Source organism: Ailuropoda melanoleuca, chromosome 13 (genome assembly GCF_002007445.2).
Source record: "Ailuropoda melanoleuca isolate Jingjing chromosome 13, ASM200744v2, whole genome shotgun sequence".
In the NCBI taxonomy this organism is placed as follows: Eukaryota; Metazoa; Chordata; class Mammalia; order Carnivora; family Ursidae; genus Ailuropoda; species Ailuropoda melanoleuca.
Window position 1 is genome coordinate 9,733,717 of NC_048230.1, and position 26,210 is coordinate 9,759,926.

Consider the following 26,210-nt stretch of genomic DNA (forward strand, 5'->3'; position numbering starts at 1 on the left):
AGTGTGGGGAAATGGAAAGGAGCATCTATTTTACTTTGACCTTTCTCTGCTTAATGGGAAGAAGTTGACCTCACATTAGATCACTTCAATCAGATTGGGGGGATTAATAGGGGTGGCAGGACGTTTTTAACCTCTGGTGGTCACAGGCTCACATGGCAACACTGAAGAGAGGAAAAGAGAAAAGCAGCTCATATTCAAGTGCTTCCTATGTGATGCTAGGCACTCTCTTAGGATGTATATTATTGTTCACTCCTCAGAGGAGCTCTCTGAAGTAGTGTGCATCATTCTCATTTTATTATAGGTGAGGAAACAGAGATTACAGAACTTGTCCAAAGTCAGAGTTGAAGAAAGTGATGGACCCTAGGATTTAGACTTCAGAATTTTCTGACTCCACAAAGTCTGGGTTTTTTTTTTGTTTTGTTTTTTTGTTTTTTTGATGGAAGATGTAGATTGTTGGGATTGGTGCAGGTCCTATTGGTAAAGGGAAACAAGCTTTTAGAACAAACAAGGGAGAAACTGAAGCAGTTTTAGAGAGTAAAGAGGGCCTGTCACAGGGCATGGCCCTGAGGAAGGCAGAAAGCAGGTGGCAAAAAGACCGTAGAGATGGTTGGTCTTGAGTATAGCTTTGTTACCTCCTGACCACTAGGAAGTGGTGGTGAGGGGCGACAAGTTAGTAAGATGAAATGATCCAAGAGCCAAGCTTTTCAGGATTTTCTCCTACTTTCCCTTCTGCAGCCCACTCTGGGCAAAGGCTCATCAAATTCTGGGCATAAACAAGGGCTTGATTTAGGGAGGCAGGTTGGCCACTGGAGCAGCTCTGGCTCTTTCCCTTTGTGAAAAGGACATGTGGCTGAGTGAATTAACACTCAGCCAGAAGTGAGGAGACCTGAGTTTCCATGCAGCCTCTGACAAAGGGACCAGCAGTTATAGGTAGAGTGACATTTATTCATGGAAGATAGGTGTAGATTGTTTTCTCAGGGGAGCCTGAGAAGCAACCTCAGGGAGAGTGGTGACTTGGCCCGAAGAACTGACCTATTGGGAGGTTTTAGCTAGGATCTGGAGCTGCTTCCTGATCCTTGGCACCCAGGGCCCTGTGGCTGGTGCTTTTTGTTTTGGTTTAGAGAAACAGGGTGGGAAGGCAGAGGGGAGGTAAAAGGCAGAGCCTCTCTGGGCACTCAGCTTTTTCTGTTGGTCTGATGTGGCTGTGGACTTTGCAATAAACAGGTTCAGCTGTGCAAGTTGAAAGTCTTGAATAGTTAACTCTTCTGGGTTCTCAGGCTCTTTCCGGAACCTTGTAGGCCCTTCCTCCTCATTAGTCTTAAGTGCCTCACACACAAAGACAACCTTGTTCTTCAGCTTGTTTTGGATCCAGGGATCAATTGAGGCCAAGACAGTTAATGTTTCTTGTAGCTGCATTGAAACAAAGGTCCTATGGCTGGCTCACTTCAAGCTAAGGCTGGGAGTGGAGGGGGTGCCTCGGGGAGGAGGGTGCTCTGGCCATAGGCCACTGTGGCCCCAAGGAATGAAGTCAAGGGACAGTGTCTGAGGCTCATTTCCCCTTTCCTCCCTCCTGACAAAGAGCAAGTGGTGAGGATGGGTGGGAGAGGCTTAAAGGAGGGGTAGAGAAATGGAAGAGGGGAGCGGGAATGCCTCACGCTGTTCTTCACAGCCTGGCTCTTTTCTGTGTCTAGCATATCCAGGAGCAGGTGGAACACCTGTGGGCTGCGGATCCCCAGGACGCCCTGGCAGAGGCAGAATGAGAGTGACTAAGTAGCCAGCCTAGGGAGATGCCCCATCTGTGGTCTTTTCCATTCTAGTCCCCCTCTGACCACTCTGTGGCCTGCCGAGAGGGGGCGTTATGGCTCCCCCACTGAGGTATCCCTTTCTTTCCCTTTTGGGGCCACTGCATTGGGTTCCAGCGCATACTGTTCACTAGGAAGAGTCAAGACAATTCCTGTAGTATCTAAGCAACGACTCTCATACCCGTCTCCTGTTGGAGGTAGGTGCTTCCAATCCTGAAAAAGAGGTTACCCCTGATATCCTGGTAGGGCTGGAATTCTAAAATAAGCCAGCAAACCTCCCCAAACTTTATAGCTTTTTCTGCCCCTGAGTAATTGTGCTCAGTTGCCTACTCCCCCTGCCATCAAGAGAGAAGCAGAGCTGGCCTTACCAAAGAGATGACTGCTTCCTGGCGTGCAGTGATATTTGAGTTCATCAGTTGCCTATGTAGAAGGGAGTAAGAGTGTTATCCAATTAGAGGGTAGGGGAGGAAGGCTGGTTGGTTGTTCTTGCAGCCCAGAGTGAGTCGGGCGTAAGGCCAATGAGAGATGCTAATTTCATCAGTTGCTCCCGCTTGTTACTTGGGTCAGGAAAGGGGCTAGGAAGGGAAAGGCAGGTACTGCAATTTGCCAGGAGGCACTGAAAGACAATTAGGACTCACATCTGTCCAGAACTCTACCTTTTACAGGTCCCTTTCACGTCCTCATCTTAATTTGGGCTCTTACATTTTATAACAACCCTGAGTTGGTATTATCAGCCCCCTTTTACAGATAAAGAAAATCCCAGGGGTCAAAGAGTGACTTGGCCAGGGGCATGGGCAAGTGAGAAGTAAGAACTGGGATCCGAGTCTCAGCTCTCTCCGACCCTGTGCCCCTTTCCCACAGCCTAGGTTTGGCTCTGGCAGCTCCCAGCCCAAGGCACTCACGCCTCCACCAAGTTCATCATTGTAGGCTTCATCCTGAGGTCTTCCACAGTTTCAGCCACAGCCTGCCTCATAGCCTGAAGAAGGATTAAGGAGGGACAACAGAGGAATACAGGAGTGTACCTTGAAGTGCTCACAAACCTTTACTGAATGTTGACTTTGTGCTACATATGGTCCTTGCCTTGAACTCGTGGTCTGGTAGGGGAAGCAGACAAGTGAGTAGGCAGTCACCCTACTGTTGTAAGTGTTACGACTGAACTAACTATAGGGTGAACATAGGAGGGTCTCTTCAGTTCGGGTACCGGCAAGATTTGCTAGAAGAAGTGATGCCTCAGCTGAAGCCTGAAGGGCGAATGGCAGTTAACCAGTAGAGGGCTGGGGGCAGGGTGATTTTTTTGGGCAGAGTGGAGGGCATGTACAAAAGCTTAGAGGCTTAGGGAACAGAAAATATTTCAGTTTAGCTAGGTGACCACACTGAGACTCTTCAAAGTGGGGCACTGAGGAATTACCCTGGGATAACAGGTATAAATGAGGACACGGTCATTTTAAGCATAGCTGGTGTGTGGCCCTGAGCAGGAGTGGGGAGAGATGCAGCCAGAGAGGGAAGCAGGCCTTGGGTGGTGAAGGACAGTGTAAAGCCTTCCTGAGGGCATTGGGGAGCTACTGAAAAGTTTTATGCAGAGGTGAGACAATCTGATTTACATTTTAGAAAAATGTCTTTAGAAGTTCTGTGGCTGGTTTTGTAATAAGCTACAAAAAGATGAAAGCAAAGGAGCACGGAGGAAGGCAGGGTTCATTCTGTTGGAGGTGATTTGGGAAAGGTTCCAATAGGAGGTGTTTGGACTGGCCTTGCAGGAGCAATCACTGTGACAGAAAGGAGGGAGGAGTGAATAATAACATAAGGCAGTTTTGCACCTTGCAGAGGGAGGGAGGGATGACTCGGCATTTTTCGCTAAGAGAACTGCCTGATCAAAGGCAAGGTGGCTTGAAAACGTGGGCTGCATTAGGGGAACAGGGGAACAGGGAGTGCATTAGTGTCTTAGAGTGAATATGATGCTTTATGGGCAGTGTGGTGGGAGCCAAGCTAGAGGAGGTCTTCAGAGAAGGGAGAGGAGGCGGGTTTGGGCTCCCTGGGTTTGGGACCTTTGGTCTCACTTACAAGGAAAGGTTCATTATACGTCTTCCTCCAGAGCAGGTCAAATGTGAATCCCTCCAGCCCTTGTGCCTGGATCTTTTCCAGCCCAATGGTCTTGAGCATCTGGGTGGCTTCAAAGCGGTGCTGAGAGCAGAGGTGGGAAGGTATGAAGGATAGACTCTTCCTATCTCTCACCCTTGTGCTATGCTGGAGAAGGAAGGGTCCTAGGCAGTCTGAGAGCTTACCTCCAGGACACTAGAATAGCACAGCTGGTCTAGGATGGCCCTGGTGACTGTGGGTGTGTGTACATGCATCATCTTGACCAGCATCCTGAGTGCCTGTGGGAGGCAGGCAGGGTAGGGTGGGGTGTACAGGGCCAAGAGGCATCTGGATGGCCAGGTAGGCTTGAGGGCTGAGCCTAAAACTGGGGAACAGATCAGGTCCATTCTCCTGCCTCTTCACCTTTTGAGTGAGAACATAAGTTCATGTGTGCACATAGGTGCACATTTATAAATGAACACTCATACAAATCAAATATATACAGACACATGTACACTTAGGTCTGTGTGACCCCATACTCATGCACATGCATATTCACAGACACACAGAAGGCTCCGCGGTGGTCCCCGCTGAAGCTTCTTTTCTCTGGTTGAGTATGACGGGGCCCCGACAGTACCGAAGTGAGCACCAGCCTCTGGTTCCCCAGGGCTCCCCAGGGAGCCTAGCCTCCTGCCCCTCACACCTTCATCTGCTGGGTTTTGGACCCTTGGCTCAGGCACTGCAGCAAGAACTCTTGGGCTGTGTTGCTGCAGGGCCTCAGGAAACCCAAGCACAGGGCTGCCTCCACAGCTGCTTCGTTCGATGACTCATTTATCAGCATCTGCAGCACAGCTACCAACTTCTCTTCATCCCCGACTTGAGTCCTCTGAGGGAGACAAGAAGTGAAATGGGCAGGGGGCCTATGTCTTCAGCCAGGCTCTGTTAAGAGGGCAATTCAATGCTACTTCCAGAGCATTGTGCCTCCTCCTCAGAATGAATTTCATGTCCTCAGATTATTTTACCCACTTGCCCTTAATTTTTGCTGTCCTCTACTTGCTCCTAGGTCTTAACTCCTCATTTCTTTCTTTCTTTCCTTCTTTTTTTTAAGATTTTATTTATTTATTTGACACAGAGACAGCCAATGAGAGAGACACCCAGTGAGAGAGGGACAAGCAGGGGGAGTGGGAGAGGAAGAAGCAGGCTCCCAGTAGAGGAGCCTGATGTGGGGCTCGATCCCAGAACGCCAGGATCACGCCCTGAGCCGAAGGCAGATGCTTAACAACTGAGCCACCCAGGCGCCCCTTAACTCCTCATTTCTGTACGACTTTATCTTGTGGATGGATGAATGTCACTCTCTTTAACACTTCTAATTCCTGACATTTAAAAAATATGTTATTTTATCCTACTCCTGTTCTCCAGTAATCTTGTCCTTGTCCTCCATTCTGTGTCAGCCATTAATTTTCACAGAGAGGTTTTTATCATTATCCATCACTGTGACTTCTCCGTGACCTCCATTTCATGGACCCCACTCTCTGACCATCACCTCCTATCTTTCCAGCTCACCTCCCGATGCCAATAATTGTTGGACTCCATATGAATTAACAGTCCACTGAGCACCTTTTCATTGCTCCTCATTTTCTTCCCTCTCTACCCAGCTTAAACTCCATGGTCCTACTATAGTCACTTGCTTGCCTCACTGAACTTTACCTCCTCTTGCCTCATTGTAGTCAGCTGTGCACTCACTCTGTGCCTGCATTTCCTGGAGAAAAGCATACAGTCGTGATGACTGATCTTGCTATATTTTTTATTTTTATTTATTTTTAAAAAAGATTTTATGTATTTATTTGACAGAGAGAGAGGCAGCGAGAGAGGGAACACAAGCAGGGGGAGTGGGAGAGGGAGAAGCAGGCTTCCTGCTGAGCAGGGAGCCCGATGTGGGGCTCGATCCCAGAACCCTGGGATCGTGACCTGAGCCAAAGGCAGATGCTTAGTGACTGAGCCACCCAGGCGCCCCAGACTGATCTTGCTTTAAATGTGTGAACACAAACCTTGTGTAGACCCTTAGTGCTATCTAGTAACCATACTGTTTTTCCCTGGGCAGTTCTTTTTCCTGCCCTCCTGATTCACACCCTGTCCTCTGGAACCTCCATTCCTCCGTTCTTAATTCTTAGCTGATGCCCTTGCTTCCTACTTTACTGAGCAAATATAAGCAACCGGAAAAGAAGTTCCAGAGGCACCTACCATCATTTCTGTCCAACACCTGCACCCATATGTTCTTCCCTCCACTAATTACTACAGACTCTGACCATATGTCTAAAGTCAGTCTTTCCACTTGTGTTAGAGCTCATCCCTTCTCACCTAATCACAACTCTTTCTTCTCTCTCCAAAGTTATCATTTTTCTAACTACTGGACCATGGAAACATGCTATTATTTTTCTTTATTCTAAAATCCACCCCTGGTGCCAGCTACAGCCCTTGCCAGCAAAACTTGGAAAGTTGTCTGCTTTGCCATCTTTAATTTCTTTCCTCCCATTCACTCTTAAACTCCGTCAGACCTACACCACTGTGACCCCACCAAAATTGTTCTTGAGATAATCAAGGATTCCTACATTGTTAATCTGTGTATCAGTTCTCAGTCCTTATGTTATTTGATGTCGTCGATTTGTTTCCTTTCCTTGATGTATGTTCTTCTCTTGATTTTCAGAATACCACACTCTTGGGTTGTCTGCCTACCTAATGACCAGCTGTCATTATTTACTGGTTCTTCCTCTTCTCCCTGAGGTCTTAATATTGGAATGAACCAATACTTCATACTTGGTTCTTAGTGCTCTCATTTAATTGAATGACATTAAATGCTGTCTATATGCCAACAACTCATAAATTCCTTTCTCTGGTTCAGACTTCGAAACTCAAAATTGTACATACAACTTTACCTGCTGTCTCCCTTCGAGGTCCAGTAGACGTCTCAAACATCACTTGTCCAAACCTGTACTTCTGATATTACCTCCAAACCTGTTCCACTTGTAGCTTTCTCCATCTTAGTTGGCTTCATCCTTGTTTCCTCACTGCCTTTTGTAGCTCACATTCAACCTGTCAAGAGTTTTACTAATCCCACTACAACTACTGTGCCCCCTGCCACCATTATATCTCACCAGGATTGCTTCAGTAGCCCTTAATTGGTCTTTCTGCTTCCCCCTGATGCCCCACCCCCACCTCCCATCTTTTCTGTACAGCAGAGTGAACCTTTTGAAATGTAAGTTAGGTTATGTCATTGCTTTGTTCCTTACTTCATGCAGAGTAAAAGTCCAAGTACTTGAAGTTGTCCAGAAAGCAATGATGTAGTTAGTATGACCTAGTCTAGTAGATCTAGTCGATCTGGATCTAGTATAATTGAATTTCCTGTTAACTACTTTGACCTACCTCCATTTTCTGCTACTTTCTCTATTTCCACTCCACTGCAGCCACACTGGCCTCCTTGCTGTCCCTGTACCGTGCCACCCACGCTCCTACCTTAGAGCCTTTGCACTGATTGGCCCTTCTGCCGGGGAATGCCTCCTCTCAGATCTCTGCAAGGCTAACACCTTCACTTTCTTCATATCTTTGCTCAAATGACACCTTCTAAATGAAGCCTTGCCTCCCTTCTGTGTTTAAAACTGCAGCCTAGTCCCATCCCCACTTGGCATTCCTTGATCATCCTTACCATGTTTCCTAATTTTTCCTCTGCACTTGTCACCTCTAACATACCATATAATCAAGTTTACTATAATTGTATGTCTCCCCAGCTAGAAGGTAAGCTCCACAAGAGCAGGGGATCTTAGTCTGTTTGGTTCACTGATGTATCTTAAGGGCCTGGGACAGTGCCTGGCATGTGATAGCTATTTAGTATATATTTGTTGGGTAAATGGATGAATGATGACTTCTGTTTCACACAGAGCAGTGATGGGGTCAAAGTAAGAGGGCCCTAAAAGGGAAAAAATTTGAGTAGTGTTGCAGACTCTTTTGATCCCTTTCCCCTCTTGAGAGTTTTTTTTCTTTAGTAGGTTATTTTAGGGATGATAATGGTTACCATTTAAAAAGCACAGGCATTGAACGAGGTGCTTTACATACATTATCTCATTTAATCTCAACAATGCTATAATTACTATCTATCTTTTTTGTTTACTCCATTAATGAATTTTTATTAAAATATAGTTAACATACAGTGTTGTGTTAGTATAGTTAACGTTCAGTGTTCTATTAGTTTCTATTTAGTGATTTAGCAGTTCTGTACATTACTCAGTGCTCATGATGGTGGGTGTGACTATCTCCGTTTTGGAAATGAACAAACCGCGGCTCTGAAAGCCAGCTTTTCAGGGGTTGTGTGACTCCTAAGTGGCCATGCCAGTGCTTCTCTTCAGGGGAGCTGTTCCACAGGGAACTTTACAAGGATAGTGTCTTCCCCCATCAAGGCTAGGAGCTAGGTTACCAACCCCAGCCAGCACCATCAGTTACCTTGTCCTACCTGCCCCAGTTACTGACTCCCCTCGCAATCACCTTGTCTTTGGGGATAGCAGCCCAGGAGTTGAGAGCCACTCGTAGCCCTGTCAGAGAATCCATCCTTCGCCCCTCATTTTGCCCCTTCAACTGTGTGATGAGAACCTGGATCACGTGCTTATTCAGGCAACCTGGACAAGGGAAGGTCCTCAGGTCAGGGCAGAGCCTCAGGAGCTGTTCCTCTCTGCCAGGATCCATTTGTCTCCACTGTGCCCTCAAGACAGAAGTTCTAAGTACGGGGTCCCGAGGTGTTGCCCATCCTCCCAGGACGCTAATGCAGCTGGCTGAGCATGGCTGCAGTTCCAGGGGCCCGCCCCCTCTCTCCCAGTCTTTTCTCCTTTTCACCCCACTTTCCTCTCTCTGCCCACAGTACCTAGGCTAGCTCCCAGACCCTGCCAAATGCTAGGTAGAAGTGGGTGTCCTTACCCAAAGGGGAAAGGGGCTGCACTGCTTTCTTTCTCACTTTCCCCCACTCCCCTCCCAGGGAGGGGACGTACTCACCCAGTATGGCCAGGCTTCGACAGGCCTCATACTTCACTTTCTCTGGACCAGTTTGGGCCTGATTGAAGAGGCAGATGGTGGAGATATGCCATAAGATGATGGAATGTCAGAGCGTTAAGAATCATCTCAGCTTAACTTTTCATTTACAAGTGAGGAAACCGAGGCCTAGAGAGTGACCTGTCTATGCTTAAACACAGAGTACAGGCAGAATGGTGCAAGGGAAGGAACACAACTTAGGAGTAAGACTTTTGTTCAGATCCCTATCTGGTATCTAGCAGCCCTGTGGCCTCCGGCCAGTCACTTGGCTCACTCTCAGAGCTTCCATTTTATCATTAGAAAAATGCAGATACTACTGCCTGTTCCCAATTTGTAAGATTTAAATGAGACTATAGATACGAACACATATTCCCTATTATAAATTGGCATGTAGGCACGTGGCATTGATTCGGTTAAGGTGGAAAATGAACTCAGTCCCAGTTCTTTTCTGCTTTTCAGTTGAGGGTCTTTTCTGTTAGACAGAGAGGACCTTCAGATTCCCCCAGCCCCATCAAGCTGCCCTTCAAGGAAGCCAAGGGCGTGAGATGGGGCATGCCGCACACTGGCAACTCTCTCCTCACTGCATCCGAACCAGCATTCTTACACCCTGGCGAGCCTTGTCTGTGCCCTGTGCCCATGCTCGACATACCTCAGACCCTGTATCCTCCTCTCATGAGCTCCATGCAGCCCCAGACTCACCACCTGCCGTAGTGCCTCTATGACAAACTTGTCACTGATGCCCAGGCACCCCAGAGCCTGTAGGAATAGGGGTGGAAAAAAGGGAAGAGAGCTCAGACACCACCCCCATGAGTTATATCCTCTGGACACAGCTGGAGTTTTGTCTTGGAATACCACTCCCCCTCCCCATGCAGCTTTCTACTCCCCAGCTCAGCCAACTCCTACCTGTGGCCATGCTCCACCACCTTTGCCACCTCTCACCTGTGCTGCATAGAACTGCTCATGCTCTCTGGGAGATTCCAGGCTTTCTGTGAGTTCCTGCCCATCCAAGGGAGCCGGTGGAGAGAAAGGGATATAGTTGTAGGACTTCAAATGGAGAGGAGCTCATCCAATCCCTTTTCCTTTCCTCCCTCTGTTTTGTAGGCAGGGACTGAGGGCTGAAGGATAATGTGAGCCCAAGGTAAGGGCACCCACTGAAAGGGAGTCTCCCCATTCTCCCTCCCGCTGTGGTCCCTGACCTTTAATCTTTGCCACTTCAGGGGGTTTCCAGTAGGGTCTGAGGGCTTGGATTCCATCTGAGATTTTATAGTCAACTTGCTCATAGGGAGATGGAATTTTTGGATGGGCGTGCTCTCTTTGAGTTGCCTGTGTGAGAAATTGCACAGCAGCCTTGGTCCCTCCCTCCCACTTCACAAACTTTCCTCTGCACTTGGTCCTCAGCCAGCTCAGAGATGGGACCTGAGGAAGACAGATGCCCCTCCTCCTAGCCCAGGCTCCTCTCTGGGATCTGTAAGCTGGATTTGCCCCACCCCCATCCACTTCTTCCTTCTCCTCCCTCTCTTTCCTAGAAGGTATGAAGGGTGTGGAGAATAGGGAGGGGCAGAGCACACCTAGGGGGATCTCTCATTTTCCGCAACATTTTCAGGGCCTCCCGTTCTTGTCGCTGATCATACAGAGTGTGCCAGTGTGTGTAGATCTCAGGCTTCTTGAAGTAGCAGTAAGGCACTGAATCTGGCTGGCTTGGGTGCTGCCTCCAGCACCCTGGACTTGGGGGAAACTCTTCCTTTGGCATCTGGGGGGTGTGAATGGCACAACAGTGGCAGGGAATATTCCTTAGCCAGGAAAAGGACCAGGATAAGAAGGCACTAGGTGAGAGGGACGCCCTTTAGTCTCTCATCTCAGCTAGACTCAGACCTCCTACCCATTGTGTGACTTGGGCAAGTGACTTCACCCACCAAGATCTCAGTCTTCTCATCTGCAGAATGGAGCTTGTCCTTTCTGTACCCCTTGTTGTGAAGAACAAATGAGGTAAAGATTGTGAAGCCCTTGTTGATCTGTAAACCAATCTGAGTACACCATTTGGTTATTTGAGGATCTCAAAGCACTTTGAAAAGGCCATCTGGGCAAGGAGATGAAAAGGCAAGGGGCGAGGGATATGTGGAGTGAAGAAGGGAAGAGACAGGCTACTGCCCCTTCATTCAGGCACTCAGCAGATACTCACCGAGCACCTGCTAAGTGCCGAGCACCGTGCTACGTGCTGGGGAGGCAGTTATCATCCCTGCCTTCATGGGACTCGACAGTTTAGTTGGAAAAGCAGAATTTTCTTAAACAATCTCTGTCTTAAACGGTCGTGAAACTGCAGCTCTGATTGTAGTGGAGGGGTGTTGGTGGGTCAGGGGACTTTCTCTGCAGATTTGGCTAGAATTCACTCCTATCTCTTCTCCAGCCTTTGTCAGAGTCAGTTCTCTGAGCAACAAGGCAGGGCTTCAGCCAGTGGTTTTCAGTGTGGTGATTGAAAAGATCATAGTAAAAGTTGTCAGGTGGTGGCCATGGTTTCAGAAAGTGGAGTGTTGACTCACAATGAGTAGGGTTGTCAGATTTAGTGAAAACCAAGCAAATAAAAAACAAGACGTCCAGGTAAATTTAGATTTTAGGTATTGGATACCATATTTGGGACATATTTATACAAAAAAATTATTTATCTGATTCAAATTTAGTTGGGCATCAGTATTCTATCTGGCAACTCTATGAGGATCCCTGTGTTAATGAATAAAAATAACTCCTTATTAAGCACTGCCCGCATAGCTTGGGCCTTACAGATAGTATCTCATAGCAACCACAATGGAGCGGGACAGGGGTTGGCCAGTGACAGAGGACGCTCCTGAGGCTCAGGGAGGGGAAGTGACTTGTCCAAGGTCACACAGAATTAGCAGCAGCCCCAGGGATGAGTGTAAGGGTTCTTTGACCTGGCCTTAAAGGAAGGGGCAGTCTGCTCCCACCTCAACAAAGCCCCCTGGGGGCAAAAGTTAGGGGTCTTACCTGGTAGCAGGACAAGGGCAGGTGGACAGGAGCCATGACTTTTCTGAGTTCTGTGGTACAAATGGTGGGCTAAGAATCATCCATTCAGGCATTCATTTATTCAGCATTTAATAAACGCTGCATGTTAGAATTATTTGGGGGAACTTTTAACCTGCCTTAGCCCTACATCAGACTACGTGAATCTCATTCTCTGGGGATAGGGCCTCGGCTTTTCGGAAAGCTCCCCAGAGGATTCTAATATGCAGCTGATGGTAAAAACCAGCGGTCTTGTTCAGGGGTTCTCAGATTTGAGTGTGTTGTAGGATCACCTGGAGTGCTTCTTAAAACCAATTTCTGGCACTCATCCTGAGTACGGATTCAGTAGATCTGGGGTGGGGCTGGGGATTTGCTTTTCTTTCTTTTTTTTTTTTTTTAAAGATTTTATTTATTCATTTGACAGAGACAGCCAGTGAGAGAGGGAACACAAGCAGGGGGAGTGGGAGAGGAAGAAGCAGGCTCATAGCGGAGGAGCCTGATGTGGGGCTCGATCCCATAACGCCGAGATCACGCCCTGAGCCGAAGGCAGACGCGCAACCGCTGTGCCACCCAGGCGCCCCTGGGGATTTGCTTTTCTAACAAGATACTGATGCTGTTTGTCCTGGGACCACACTTTGAGAACCATGGATCTAGCTGATGAGACAGAATTGTTTACTAGTGATTAACAAAGGGAGACAAATGTGAAGATGCAGGCACAGGTGGTACAAATGAGGCCCCTAACCTGGCTGGGAGGATCAGGGAACGTGTCCCAGAGGCTCAGTCTTTAATCCACGTAGGGGTTAGCCAGATAGATAAAGGAGAAGAGCGTTAGGCACAGGGAACAACTTTCAAAGACTGGGAGGGGGAATTGGGTAGAGAGCAGGGTGCAGATGTGGGAGTGGAGGCTGGGGAGACAGATGTCCCATCTTTGAGGGTCCTGGAGACTTACCTTGAAGGCTGTGGAGAGCCACCAAGTGTCTGGTGGTCTGCCCTGACCCTTCCTGTGGATTTGCTGAACTCACCAGACCCCTGTCTTGGGAGAGGGAGCCAGGGAGCTTTTCTTTTCAGGCCCCACCCCTGACTCTGTTCCTGTCTATTCCAGCCTCACCTTTGGTCCTTTCTGGGTATTCCAGCCATGGGTACTTGAACATCGACCTGGAGATGTCAAAGATATCAGCTGATTTTTCGTAGGCCATCCTCCTCTTCTCCTGGTGGGGCCAGAGGGAACCCAGGTGGGGCAATAAGGGCTTTTGGGAGCGTGGGGGCACAGTTGGGGGAGACTTGTCCTCTCTGGCACAAGAGGGACTGGTAAGGAGCTGGGGCTTCTGCGGGTAGAAGCTTCTGAGTGTTGAGCAACCAGATCTCCTAGGTGAATGGAAGACTCCAGTTCCATTCTTGAGCCCCGCCCCCCCAACCCCCACCCATGGCGTCTCCTGGCCTGTGGCCTTGAGCTAGTCACTTTACCTTTGGGAGCTTCAGGTTCCTCATCTGAAAAGTGGGAAAGTCATGCCTGTCTGGGAGCCAGAGGGGCTGTGGTGAGGCATGCATGGGAAAGAAAGTCAAAGCATTTGGTGAACTGTCAAGCACACGTCAGCCCATGGGAGGGGCAGGGGTGGTTCTTAGGATTAGTCATCAGGAAAATGGCAGGAGCGGGAAAGCCCCTTTTAGACACCCACCTCCCTCTTTGGCAGCAAGAGACTGAGCTCTTCTCTGTGTGGTGGGGAGCTGCTTTCCGTACCTACTTTTGCATAGGTTGTACCTGCTACCGGTCAGGCCTTCCCTACCTGCTAAACTCTTTCTCCAATCTTCCAGACTTCGTTTAAATGTTACCTCATCTCTGACGTCTCTTTTCTCCCCCAGGCACCCTGCCTCACCTCCTTCGGTGGTGTCATTCCACCCCTCCCACCCCCCACTCCCACTCTCAATGGGACCACAACAGTTGCTTTTGAACTGTTGCTTCCCTTTAGGTGTTTATCATATGTTTAATCTGCCTAAAGTTAAAGATTGTGGCTTGTGGCTCATTCACCTCTCTACTCTCCCCGCCAACCTCCCGTGCCTGGCATAGTGCCTGGCACACAGCAGTGAGCTCACTGTGGCAAGAAAACCTGGGCCGTCAGGCCATCAGACTCAACATCACCAGTAAACCAACGTATACCCTGATGTGCTGCACTGAGAAACAGCATCACCCATGTGGTGTCCCTGCCAGAAATGTTTGACCTGAATCGAATTATGAGGAAACAACCAGGCAAATCCAAACTAGGGAACGTTCTACAAAGATTTGATCTGAACTCCTAATAAAATACTTGAAGACACACAAAAAAGTCTGCTAAAGAACGCTAAAAAGACATGACAGTTAAATTCAACAGGTAGCTAATTTCTTAATGCTCATGAGGAAGGAGGGTTCCCGAGGAGGAAATCAAACCAGGAGCCAGCTTGGTAACTGCATGGAGAGTTTTAATGGAAAGCTGATTTCTCACATTTGCCAGTCAGCCCTCCCCAGTGAGGGGCTGAGAGGGGAGCTGTGGCCACAGGACTTTACCGAAGGAGCCGTCTTCCTCCCTTCTTCGCCTCCAGAGGCAAGCTGACTTCCTTTCTGATCACAGAGCCAGGGCCAAAAAGCCGAGGGGCCTGAAGCTCAGAGCCTAGAGACTTCGCTTGCACGAGGCACAGCCTCAGGAGCTCTTGGCAGCTTCAGATGAGGACGCTTTTACAGCTGCTGCTGGCTGGTGGAATCTGTGCCCTCCCAGGAGGGGGTGGGAGTAGGGGCTTGGGGGGCGTCTCCCAAGCTGGTTTAGGGCACAAACAAGAAGCACTAGGGAAGTCTGCATGAGTTCAGGTTCAAGACGCCTTCCATCCTAACTCATCTCCAAGGAGTTGATGTGGTCCCGCACCCATTTCTTCTGTGGATCGGCACACACCTGGCGGTGCTTTCGAGTGACAAAGCTGTGGGACAAGAGGACAGGGTGAGACCTGGTGAGCACCCGGACAGCCAGTTTTGGGGATGAGGTGGACTGAGCCACAAATGTTGGTACTGGGGTGGGGCATTCTTGGAGCTCCATAAGGTTGGGTTTGTAGCTTTTAAGGAAAGGATATTTCCTCTTCTGTTGGGTAGTAGGGCTCCAAGCCAAAAACAGATCTGTGTGCATTTTAACCCCCACACAAACCCATGCAGCCTGGAGAGCTAAGGGCATATGGAGCCTGAGGAGTCCAGGTTTGAGCTGGTCAACCACTGCTAGCCTTTTCTCAGCGCTTCTCGGTTTTGGACCCTGTGGTGGGTGCTCAAGACGCAGGGAAAAAGAGGTGTTTTCTAGGAACTGAGTCATGGTTGACTAAGTGAGAGATAAGAAGTGGTTTAAAAAAAAACAGGTGCGATTTGGTTTTAGATAATACAGTGCCTGGTACAGGGCAGACACTCAACGAATGAATACATCTGTGTGTGTGCATGAATGACGACATTGAGTCTTGATTTCACCACTCATTAGTGGATTCACCTTGGCAAATCACTTAAGGCCTCTGAATCTATTTACCTCTAAAAGATAGATAGAAGTAATCCCTACTTTGCACTGTTGTTGTGAGACTCAGATGAGATAGTATTGTGGAGTTTTGGAAAATTCCACACATGTATTGTTATTGGAATGTTATGGGATTCTTCTTTAGGAGGGATCAGAGCAACATGATATCAAAGGTCCTGGTACTGGGCTTCAGTGCTCAGAGAGGTCAAAGGCACTGAGGTTTAGCCGTTGTCAAAGCACTTCTGCCAATTAACCCCGCCAGAACGTGGAGGCCTCTGGGAGGGAGAGGCCTGACCTCCACAGGTGTTGATAGCATGTGTTGGTGGTTTAAAAGCTTGTGGGGCACAGGCTCCGTCCAGTTGCCTGCTTCACCTTTTTGCTGGAAGACTGTCCTATATGTGGGTAGACCGTGGGCCTAGAGAGCAGTGCTGCATCGCGATGAGCTTGTTACTCTTGGGCCAGCCCTGTCTACTTGAACCTTTCCCCTTTTGGCTTCTTTAGGATGTTTTCCTGCACCTGTATGAGCCCAAATGTTTTCAGACAAAGTGAAGGCCTAGGTCGTCTGGTGAGAATGAGGATTTCTTGGTTTCTTTTCAGGTTCTCTCCTGGATAGTGTTTACTCTCAAGGAAGCTGCTTGCCCTTTTCTGAGACTCAGAGCCACTTGACCGTCTCTCTTCCACTCTAGTGTGCAGAGGAGAGAAAGGGAGCAGATGGAGTATTCTGGGCTCTCTTGCCTCCTAGTGTTTGTTTGCTTATTTGGGGTGGTGAGGGAGCTTTTAGACCTAAGCCCCTGCCCTTGTTCAGCCAAGAGTCAGACAGGAAACCCTACAGACTTGCTATCTTCCCTCCTTGGCCCCCTCAGCCTGTGGCCAGGAAATCAAAAGGACAGGAAACGAATATCTAGGGGTGAGGGTTTCTCAGGGTTCCATTTCCTCCTAAAGAATGTGAGACTGAGGAACAACCCCTCCTGGCTAAGTTTCCCTCCCTGCCCCCATTTTGGGGACCCCCCCTACTTGTCTGACTTCCCTCCTGCCTCTCTTCCTGCCTCTTCTCTGGAGCAACCCCCTCCGCCTGCCCCTTGAGAGCAGGTGTTCTCAGAATTGCTGCCCTTTTCTGTGTTTTTCTCCCAAGTCTCTGGGCCTAGGTCAGGCACGGTGCGGGGGCTTAATGGGTGTTTATTGAATGAGCTAGTGAATGAACTGCATTCCCTCAAGGTTTACTTGTCACTTCTAAGTATATATCAGTACATTTGGAGAAGGAGGAGGAGGAGTTAACACTTATCAGGCACCAGCTGTATGCCAGAATATATGCCAATTTCATTTTTCATTTCATTGTTCTCCCTTTGACCCAGTGAGGGAAGTACTCTCACTCGACTTTGCAGGTGAAGAAATGGAGGCTCAGAGAGGTTAACTGCTAGGTCCACGCTTGTGCAACTGCCAACTGGCACAGCTGGGATTCTGACAAAGGCTGACTAGCTCTGGAGTCAGTGCTCCCCAAGACTCTGCTAAAGATGACTGCTCTCCTCTCAGGGGACCCTTTCCTCCTATAAAAGAATGTCCTGTCTCTAGCCCCAACGCTGTTTCCTAACTGCCAGCCCCTCTTCTCACTCTCCCTGCTGGACATTGCCAAGGGTTTTCGTGCTGGTACCTTGGCTCCTTCCTCTTTAAACAGCTCTTCTTTGAGACTTTGGGGTGAGGGGGTCCGCACTTCTCCAGCTGTCTGGGTAGAAACCTCAGTGTCACTTAATCCCCTCTCGTCCTTGCTTCTGACCTCACCTCACCTGCCGGGTCTTGCTGACTCCACCTGTGATGGCTTCCTACCCCCACTCTCCTTCCCTTCCCCTTCAGGTCCTGTTTAGCCTCAATACTGCTCACATGGATAACCATACAGCCTCTTTTTTTTTTTTTTTTAAAGATTTTATTTATTTATTCGACAGAGAGACAGCCAGCGAGAGAGGGAACACAAGCAGGGGGAGTGGGAGAGGAAGAAGCAGGCTCACAGCGGAAGAGCCTGATGTGGGGCTCGATCCTGGAACGCCGGATCACGCCCTGAGCCGAAGGCAGACGCTTAACCGCCGTGCCACCCAGGCGCCCCACCATACAGCCTCTTAACTGGACCTGACTTTCTAGGCTTTCCCCTGTGCCAGCTCGTCTCCCTCGCTCTAAGGCTTTTGCATCATTGTGCTGACACTCAAGGTCCTCATTGCTTTTCTACACGGGGATGCTGCATCAATCAAAGGAGAGTCCTGGCAACATTCGCGTTGTCTCATGTACCCAGTCCCCCGGGTTTTTCTCAAACGCCTTTTGCAGCAAAGTTCCCTTCACCCCTGAGGCTGGATTGTGCTCCCTCTCTTTTTGTGATGTTTTTTACCCAGGGTTACTCTAGTCCTTCTGCATCTGTCTTTTCCTTGTATTAGATTGTGTGTGCCACGAGGGCAGGGATGGTGGTTTATTCATCTCTACCTGCCTATAGCAGGTGCTCAAAGAAGGATTTTTTTTTTCTTTTGAAAAATATTTGTTTTCAGAGATCAAATCAGTAGTGCTAAATATTGCCACTATACTTTGAAGGACTTACCAGAACAAAAGGCAATTCTGAATACCTATAGCTTTTCAAGTGTCACAGGAGCTTTGGGACTAAAAAAACTTAAACGTCTGCCTTCGGCTCAGGTCATGATCTTCAGGTCCTGGGATCGAGTCCCGCATCAGGCTCCCTGCTCAGTGGGGAGCTTGCTTCTCTCTCTGCCTGCCGCTCCCCCTACTTCTGCTCTCTCGGTCTCTCACAAATATAAATAAAATCTTAAAAAAAAACAAAAAACCAAAACTTTTCCGTTATATAGGAAACTTCATGATTACCCCATTTTCATTGTCTATCTTAAATTTCTTAAGCAACTATCACTGTTGACCTTTGTAGTAGAAAGAGGAGGCTCCAAAGACTAGCTCTATCCCTCACTTACGGTGCGACCTTGGGCAAGTCACCAAAACTCTCTTGGTCTCAGATTCATTATCTGAAACATGGAGAGAATTACACACACCTGTAAGTGTTATGAAATTTGGGGATAATCCATGTAACACATTTGATACACAGGTACTTTCTAGGTGGTAGACTTAATTTTTTCAAATGTAATAGTTTGCATATTTAAAGGAGAATCTCATGTCATTATCTCTTCACCAATTGATAATTTTCTTTTAAATACACCTGACTGTAACTAGGGCTCTGGCCTCTGACCTCTCCTTCTTAGATCCTCTGAGGTTGTAGGTGGATTCAATTGGGTGTGGGGTATGGGGGAATGTGGCGTTCTTAACCGAAGAGAAATGACTGTCGATCTTTTCTCCATGGAGGGGCATTGTAGGTCATGTTAAAGTAAAGGTTACACTCCTAAAGATCAGAGACCTGACCCAGTCCGTCAGAGTGGGGAGAACTGCCCCGGGAACCCCTTGTCTAATCTTCTATGTGATAGCGGGTGTGGGGGGGGATCTGAAGCTACAGAGGGAGGAACTCTGGCTATTTAAGCAGCTGGAAGATGGGTAGGAGTGGATAGGGTAACCTCTTAGAGTGCTCCTGTGGGGGACTGGCTCTGGGACAAAAGGTGTCCCTTCCTCCCCACCCCCCAAGGGTCCACAGACTGGGACTCACACAACCGCTGGCATGGAGCACTTGCTGCTGGTGTAGAAATACTCCTGGATGTGGGTGAAGGGCAGTCGGCGGGAGATGTAGGCAAAGCAGCAGGGTGTGGTGTCCGAGGCATCTGGAGAAAGCAAGGAGACGCCTATATTCATTGCCATTGCACATGGTGTATTGTGCTGGGTATGTTATCTTTGAAAGACTGTTATCCTCCTTTGGCTGAAACTGAAGCTTAGAGAGGTAAAGTCACTTGGCCGTGGACACACAGTAGCAGAGTGGGGGATTCCAACAGAGGATTGAGAAGATCTTCGGAATCCTTCATCTAATCCTTGAACCTTGTTTGTATCCTTCCCTCTACACCATAACCCTTTGCCTTTGGTTCTACAGATATGCTGGGCTTTCTCCTAGCTCGTCTTGGGCCCTTTGCCCTTATTCTTGCCCTCCCGGGATCCTCAGTGGATTCAGAGCTTTGTTTCTTTGAGACCTAGGGTGGGTTGGAGGGAGGCTTCTAAAACTCAGACTTCATGGCTCAGCCTCAACCCCTAAGAGGGGCCTGAAGATGTGTATTACATCTGGGGAGCCTCTGGCTGAGGGTGGTAAGTAGGGCCCTGAACAGAGAAGGATGACTTTTTGTTGGTCAGTTAATTCAAGATGACTTTGGAAAGTGTCAGTTGCTACTTCCCTGTAGAGTTAGGAGTGTTTAAGAGCCAGAGAGAACTGGCTTTGAACACCAGTTTCCCCACTTCCTAGCTGTGTGACCTCAGGCAAGTTACTTAACTCTTCTGGGCCTCTGTTTCCCCATCCATAAGTCAAGCTCAGCCACTCTAAGAGTAGTGGTAAGTATTAAATGACATGGTACACGCAGAGCAGTCAGCATAATACTTGATCCATACTAGGCTTTTAAAAAATCCTCTCCTGGGGCACCTGGATGGCTCAGTTGGTTAAGCGTCCCACTCTTGATCTTGGCTCAGGTCATGATCTCGGGGTGGTGGGATTGAGCCCTGTGTCAGGCTCCGTGCTCAGTGGGAGTCTGCTGGAGATTTTCTCTTTCCCTCTCTCTCCAACCCTCCCCCACACTGTCTGCCTTTCTCTCTCTCTCAAATATATCTTAAAAAAAATTAAAATTAAAAAAATTAAAATCCTCTCCCAAGCCCCACTTTTTCCATCTATGAAATGGGAAGAATATGACTGTCTCAAGCTCAGAAGTTTCTTAGAAACCCTGCTGGTGATAGGCATGAGTTAGCTGTGTTTCGAGGTCAGTTCAGGCTGCCTCCGCCTGCTAACATCCCCAGCATCGGTCTGCACTCAGCATCTGAAGGGCCTGGGTGTAGATCCTGAGGACAGAAAAATTGAGCAGAGAGGTTCCCTGCCATGAAGTGGCTTAGAGCTCTCTCAGGGACAGCTGGACATCTGGGTAAAGCAATATAGGAATGTAAATCATTGGGTTCAGACAGCATAAATGCTGCAGCTGAAAGGGGGGCAAAGTTGGGATCAGGGTGAGGGTCTGGCCCCAGTCTGTGGTGGTCAGGACCTGACTTACATGGGGAGGCAGAGGCAGGAGCGCAGAAGGCGGCAGTGGCGAGGAGGACTGCAAAGGTGGCTGCGGAGACCTTCATGGTACCTGCTGGTGGAGGCTGCGTGAGAGCCAGTGGAGTGTGCGTGAGAGCCAGTGGAGGCAGAGCCACTGACTGCAGGGATCCTCTGCCGCTGAGGCTGGCCCTTTATAGAGTCAGGCCAGTAGAAGGGGCGCCCCCCCAAGGGGAGTTTCCAAAACAGCAGCCACGTACTGTTTGATATCATAAGTGAAATTGCACAAAATGGAAAAGAAAACTGAAATAGCCTCCGGAAATTTGAGTCTCTTTCTCTCTCTCCTCCTCACCGCCTCTGATCCCGAGTGAGCTCATCGGTTCCCTCTTTGCCCTCCAGAAGGACTAATATAGGCACTGGTGGTGGAAAGCCTCTTCCTCCGCTGGCATCTTCAGCTTCCTCTTCTAGGGCAGGGGTGCTCAGCAGAGGTCAGGATCCTGCTTCTCTGGGGGCAGAGAGGGGCAGTTAGGATGGACTAGAAATAAACTGAGTGTTTATTTGGCTGCTTTCGAAGTTCTTGCTCATGCATTACAGATTCGTATTTCCCCTCTCATCCACGGAAGGGAGGGTTCTCTGACATAGAGCCCCCAAATGAGGCGAGTACACCCGCCCTGTGCTGCCAGCCACTATTCTAAAGGTTTTACAGGGCAACTCATTTACTATTATTATGTTCATTTTTCCTGTTTTACAGATGAAGAAATTCAGTAAATGCTGGGATCCCATCTCATTTCTAACATCTTCTTGGATACAAAAGTTACAGAATTTGAAAGCTGCAGAGGACCCTAGGGATCATTTCTTCCATGTTCTTCAATTGCAGAGGAGGAAACTGAGGCCCAGAGAGCAGAAATGACTTGCTAAGAACACACAGCAAATGAACGATGGGATCAGAACCTGGGTGCCCTGGTAGTACTGAGTGCTCCGTCCACTCAGTACTACCTACCGTGAAAATGTTTATGGTTGGGGACATCCTTTAACTGAACGCATGCTGTGGTCTTGATTAGAGACAAGGTCCTTACTCCATTCCAAAGACTTGGGTTCAGGAAATCTTCATCCATTCCTACTTTTTTTTTTTTTTAAAGATTTATTTATTTATTTATTTTTGAGAGAGAGCACGCGCACGCATGCGTGCGCGCACAAGTGCGGGGGAGGGGAGAGGGAGAAGCAGACTCCCTATGGAGCGGGAGCCCGATGTGACTCAATCCTAGGACCCTGGGATCATGACCTCAGCCGAAGGCAGATGCTTAACTGACTGAGCCTCCCAGGCACCCTCTTCATCCATTCCTATTTGGATAATTCAGAATAGTGACAGTTTGGCCTGGGATGGGCTAAGGTTGACATCTGAATTATCTAAGAGAAAGTTGCCTATCGACAGTGACAAGAGCAAACACATTTTAAAAAGGATGTAACTTTTAAAAAATTTAATCTTTTTTTTTTTTTAAAAGATTTTATTTATTTATTCGACAGAGATAGAGACAACCAGCGAGAGAGGGAACACAAGCAGGAGGAGTGGGAGAGGAAGAAGCAGGCTCCCAGCAGAGGAGACTGATGCGGGGCTCGATCCCATAACACCGGGATCACGCCCTGAGCCGAAGGCAGACGCTTAACTGCTGTGCCACCCAGGCGCCCCTAAAAAAATTTAATCTTATACCAAAAACATTTTATTGTTAGCTCTTGTGACATACGTAACTTGGGGGCTGAGGGTGACTGAATCACCTAGAATGGGAAGACCTTATCTCGTTTCTCCTCACAGTGACTTTGAGGAAGGGTGGTTATTCTCATTTCACAGAAGAGGTTGTGTGAAGGTCCTCAGAGTCACATGGCTGATTAGTGGGATTGAACCGGAGTGCTTCTTTTTTTTTTTTTTTTTAAAGATTTTATTTATTTATTCGACAGAGACAGGGACAGCCAGCGAGAGAGGGAACACAAGCAGGGGGAGTGGGAGAGGAAGAAGCAGGCTCATAGCAGAGGAGCCTGATGTGGGGCTCGATCCCACAACACCGGGATCACGCCCTGAGCCGAAGGCAGACGCTTAACCGCTGTGCCACCCAGGCGCCCCTGAACCGGAGTGCTTCTGATGACCAGGCTCAAGCCTCTCCCACTGAGTCACAGCAGTCGGGCAGTTAACAGTTACTGCATCCTGTCTAGGTGCCGGCTGCTGTTCTAAGCCTGTCCTAGGAAGCCTCTCCTCCCCGCCTCATGACTCATTCACCCATTTACAATTGAAACGCAATTTTGAAAACCATGGCCATTTCATTTAAAGAAACACATGGCAAGCACTTTTGAAACATTGATCTGTCCACACAAAAATGGTCTGTTTTAATTGTTCCCCTCACACAGTCCCCTTAGTTACCAAACGTGTGGGAGGCCGTGTAGCCTGGTGGCCAGGAGCAGGGGCTTTGGGGTTGTTCCCATTTATTAGACAGTCTTTGGCCAGATACCTAATCTCTCTAGCTTCAGTTCCCTCATCTGTAAATCAGGGGTAAGGACAATGGTCCTTCCCACAGCTGTTGAGACAATTAAGTTCCTATAAATGTATCCGTGTGTAAAGCTCTTAGTACAATGCCTGATGCATGTTAAGTACTTAATAATGTTAGCTATTATTATCATGGTATTATAATGGCAGTCCCTTTAGGGACATTCTATACTTTAGGCTTTTCAGCAGTCTAGATCAGACTCCCCATTAAATGGGTTAGTGAGCTTTATTACAAAAAGTGTTTGTTTTTAAGCAGACGGGTTGGTTGAGGCGGAGGTTAAGTGACTTGCTGAGGTCGCATAGCCTACAATGGTAGAACTTGACATTGAACCCAAGCCTGTCTGGGTTCGTAGACTTTCTACCACACTGCATTGTTTCTAGAGAAATCCTGAGACTTCTGCTGAGGTTCAGTTTTTCCATGTGAGCTCTATTTCTGTTTCCTTTCGCTGATCTCAGTTTCCCTCTTTGAGGAAGAAAGCAGAGTATTTTCCTGGATGCTAACTATGCTGAGTTGGGACACTAGCTGAGGTAAGAAGTGATATGGACCAACATAGTCCTCATCCTTAAACCCTGGGGAACCTTTCTGCTGTGTGTGTGTGTGTGTGTGAGTGGTAGTGGGAATAGGGGTAGGTAGGATGGTGGTGTTGCTCAGCAGGAATAGGTAATGGGCATATCAGAAGTATGTTTCGTCCCTTTTGGTAGTTCCAGTGGATTGTGGGGACCAGAGAGGGGGAAGACCCTCATCGTAATTCCATTTCTACCACTCACTACCTCCTGTGCAAAATCCGGTCTGGACTCATGGAATCAGTATATTCTCTGGTTCTAAGGTACTGATTCTGTGAGGAAATTAAAGTGCAGATTCAATGAATGGCAACTGTCCTTATGATTCCCCCAGGATTTTATGTCCCTGAAAACAAGGGATGCATGCACCGGTGGTTGAGAGGATCAAGGAGAGTAATGATTGTGAACGTACTTAGGAGACTGTAAGGTGAGGTACAAACATCATGAAGCCCTCTCTGCCCTTCCCCCACCTCCTGCCAGTGTGTTTGGTCTACACCCACTCAGTCAGCCCTTCTTCACCTGCAATCTATTCCTGTGACTGGCTGTGAGCTAGGCACTGTTGTAGGTGCTGTGGATGCCACGGTGAGCAAGTCAACCACCTGCCCCTTGGAGCACGTGTGTCCGTGTGTGTGTGTGTGTGGTGGGCAGAGAAGTGGACAATAACAAGTAAAAATATCCTCTTTTATTGTGAGTCACCTTTGCACTGGTCTTGTCTTAACTCCCTGGACAAAGTAACAGCGTCTTAAGGTTTTTCTTTTCTAGCTGCTTTTCGTATTCTTCCCCTGCTTTCCACCAAAATCTTGCACATGATAGATCGATAGATGCTAAATTCATGCTGGCTTAATCGGAATAACTTCTTTTTTTTTTTTTAAAGATTTTATTTATTTATTTGACAGAGATAGTGACAGCCAGTGAGAGAGGGAACACAAGCAGGGGGAGTGGGAGAGGAAGAAGCAGGCTCATAGCAGAGGAGCCTTGTGGGGCTCGATCCCATAACGCCAGGATCACGCCCTGAGCCAAAGGCAGACGCTTAACCGCTGTGCCACCCAGGTGCCCCTAATCGGAATAACTTCTTACAGCGTCTTGAGTAATTACATGGGCTCTTTAGAGTTGGACTCCTAGGTTCGCACATGGCTCTATTACTTACCAGTGCTGACCTCGAGCAGATTGCTCACCTTCTCTGGGCCTCAGTTTCGTCTGTGAAGTGAAAGATTGCTTCCAACCTGTTTTGGGCAATGGAGCCCTTTAAGAGTCTGGCGAGAGCTGGGATTGCTTTCCACAAACACGTGGAGGCCTACACAGACGCATGTAATTTTGTGTGTACGAAGTTCACAGACCCAGCAGGCTCATTGACAGGCCTCTTGCTTCCACAGGGCTGGTTGTCATCAGCACCCCCTCCTCCTGGATGTGAGTACATTCCTCGCTAGAGCTAGACACACACTCTTTCCAGCCCAGTGCAGGCCCTCCCTTGCCTTCCTGGCCCAGTTTCCCTTTTCCTCTCTCATTCCTTCCCTGAGCTCAGCTGGCTGCCTGCCCAGCCTCACACTGTGATGTTAGGAAACCGAAGGCAGGCAAAGAAAGCAAAACCTCATTGCCTCTGGGTTCCAAAGCTTTGCTTAGACCTGGAGTTCCCCTCACGATCGTGTGGGGAGCAGCTCTGTTTTTTCTGGCTGCTTTTAAAAAAGTGTCCAAAGCAGGGAAAGTCCCTCCATTCTCTAGGAATCCCAGTCTGGGCCCCAAGAGAAGCCTGAGGCAAAGTCGTTTCCTCCTGAGGAGCCTTGATTTTCTCCATCAGCAAATTGGAGAGCTGCTCCCTGGCTGCGTCCCTCCACTGTCCTTGTTTACAAATATGAGTATTTCCCCCAGGAGCCAGCTAGCTGGTCTCACACCCCTGTGTGCACAGGGCCCTGCCTGGAGTAGGTGCTCTGGCAGTGCCGGGAGGGTCTGTAGGGGCGGCAACCGGGGGGGGGGGGGGGGGATTGCCCAGCTGGAGGCAGGATTCGAACCCCTATCCAGGACTCTTTCTGCTGCACCTTGCCTTTCCTTTTGGTCTGGTTTCATTCTATCCTACGCCTCCCCCCGCCCCATGCCCCTCCTATGCATTTCACCAGGTCAGGGGTACTAACTGTGACAACTGTTTTATAGTTTCAACCACATTCAGGCTGGAGGGCTGCAGCTCGGCCTCCCCCCACGCTTCTCGCCTTCACCACACGGGACAGTGGCTGCGTACAGCTGCTTGTTTTCTGCAGCCTGTGGTGTGTTTGCTGATATGCTCACCGCCTCAGGTTACTGGAAGCATCACCACAGGATGCCTCGGGGATGGGGCAGCCCTGGGAGCGGGGCCCAGGGAGAAGCCTCAGTTCTTACAGGTTTGCTGAGTGACAGCCGGTCTCAGATGCTACTCCTCTTGCAGCTTTGGAGTCTGTTTTTTGTTTTTGTTTTCCCCAGCATGCTTGTCAGAAGCAGCCCCTTTCTTTGCGCCTACTCCCAGAACATAA

At 48.7% G+C, this 26,210-nt stretch overlaps 2 protein-coding genes across 2 annotated transcripts; both read right to left on the reverse strand.

Moving 5' to 3' along the window:
- Positions 1–1,014: 1,014 nt before the first annotated feature.
- On the reverse strand, positions 1,015–13,476 carry HEATR9 (HEAT repeat containing 9). Its single transcript, XM_002923624.4, has 16 exons — positions 13,422–13,476; positions 13,066–13,165; positions 11,943–11,992; positions 10,514–10,695; positions 10,142–10,268; positions 9,885–9,941; positions 9,645–9,701; positions 8,910–8,967; positions 8,409–8,539; positions 4,579–4,761; positions 4,082–4,174; positions 3,861–3,980; positions 2,705–2,778; positions 2,171–2,222; positions 1,656–1,742; positions 1,015–1,410 (listed from the first exon to the last, which is right to left on the reverse strand). The coding sequence occupies exons 1-16, from the start codon at positions 13,443–13,445 to the stop codon at positions 1,033–1,035; spliced, it is 1,773 nt and encodes a 590-aa protein (XP_002923670.2). The 5' UTR covers positions 13,446–13,476; the 3' UTR covers positions 1,015–1,032.
- A 1,186-nt stretch (positions 13,477–14,662) lies between these two features.
- On the reverse strand, positions 14,663–20,800 carry CCL5 (C-C motif chemokine ligand 5). Its single transcript, XM_002923612.4, has 3 exons — positions 20,632–20,800; positions 19,104–19,215; positions 14,663–14,900 (listed from the first exon to the last, which is right to left on the reverse strand). The coding sequence occupies exons 1-3, from the start codon at positions 20,705–20,707 to the stop codon at positions 14,813–14,815; spliced, it is 276 nt and encodes a 91-aa protein (XP_002923658.1). The 5' UTR covers positions 20,708–20,800; the 3' UTR covers positions 14,663–14,812.
- Between the last annotated feature and the right edge of the window lie 5,410 nt (positions 20,801–26,210).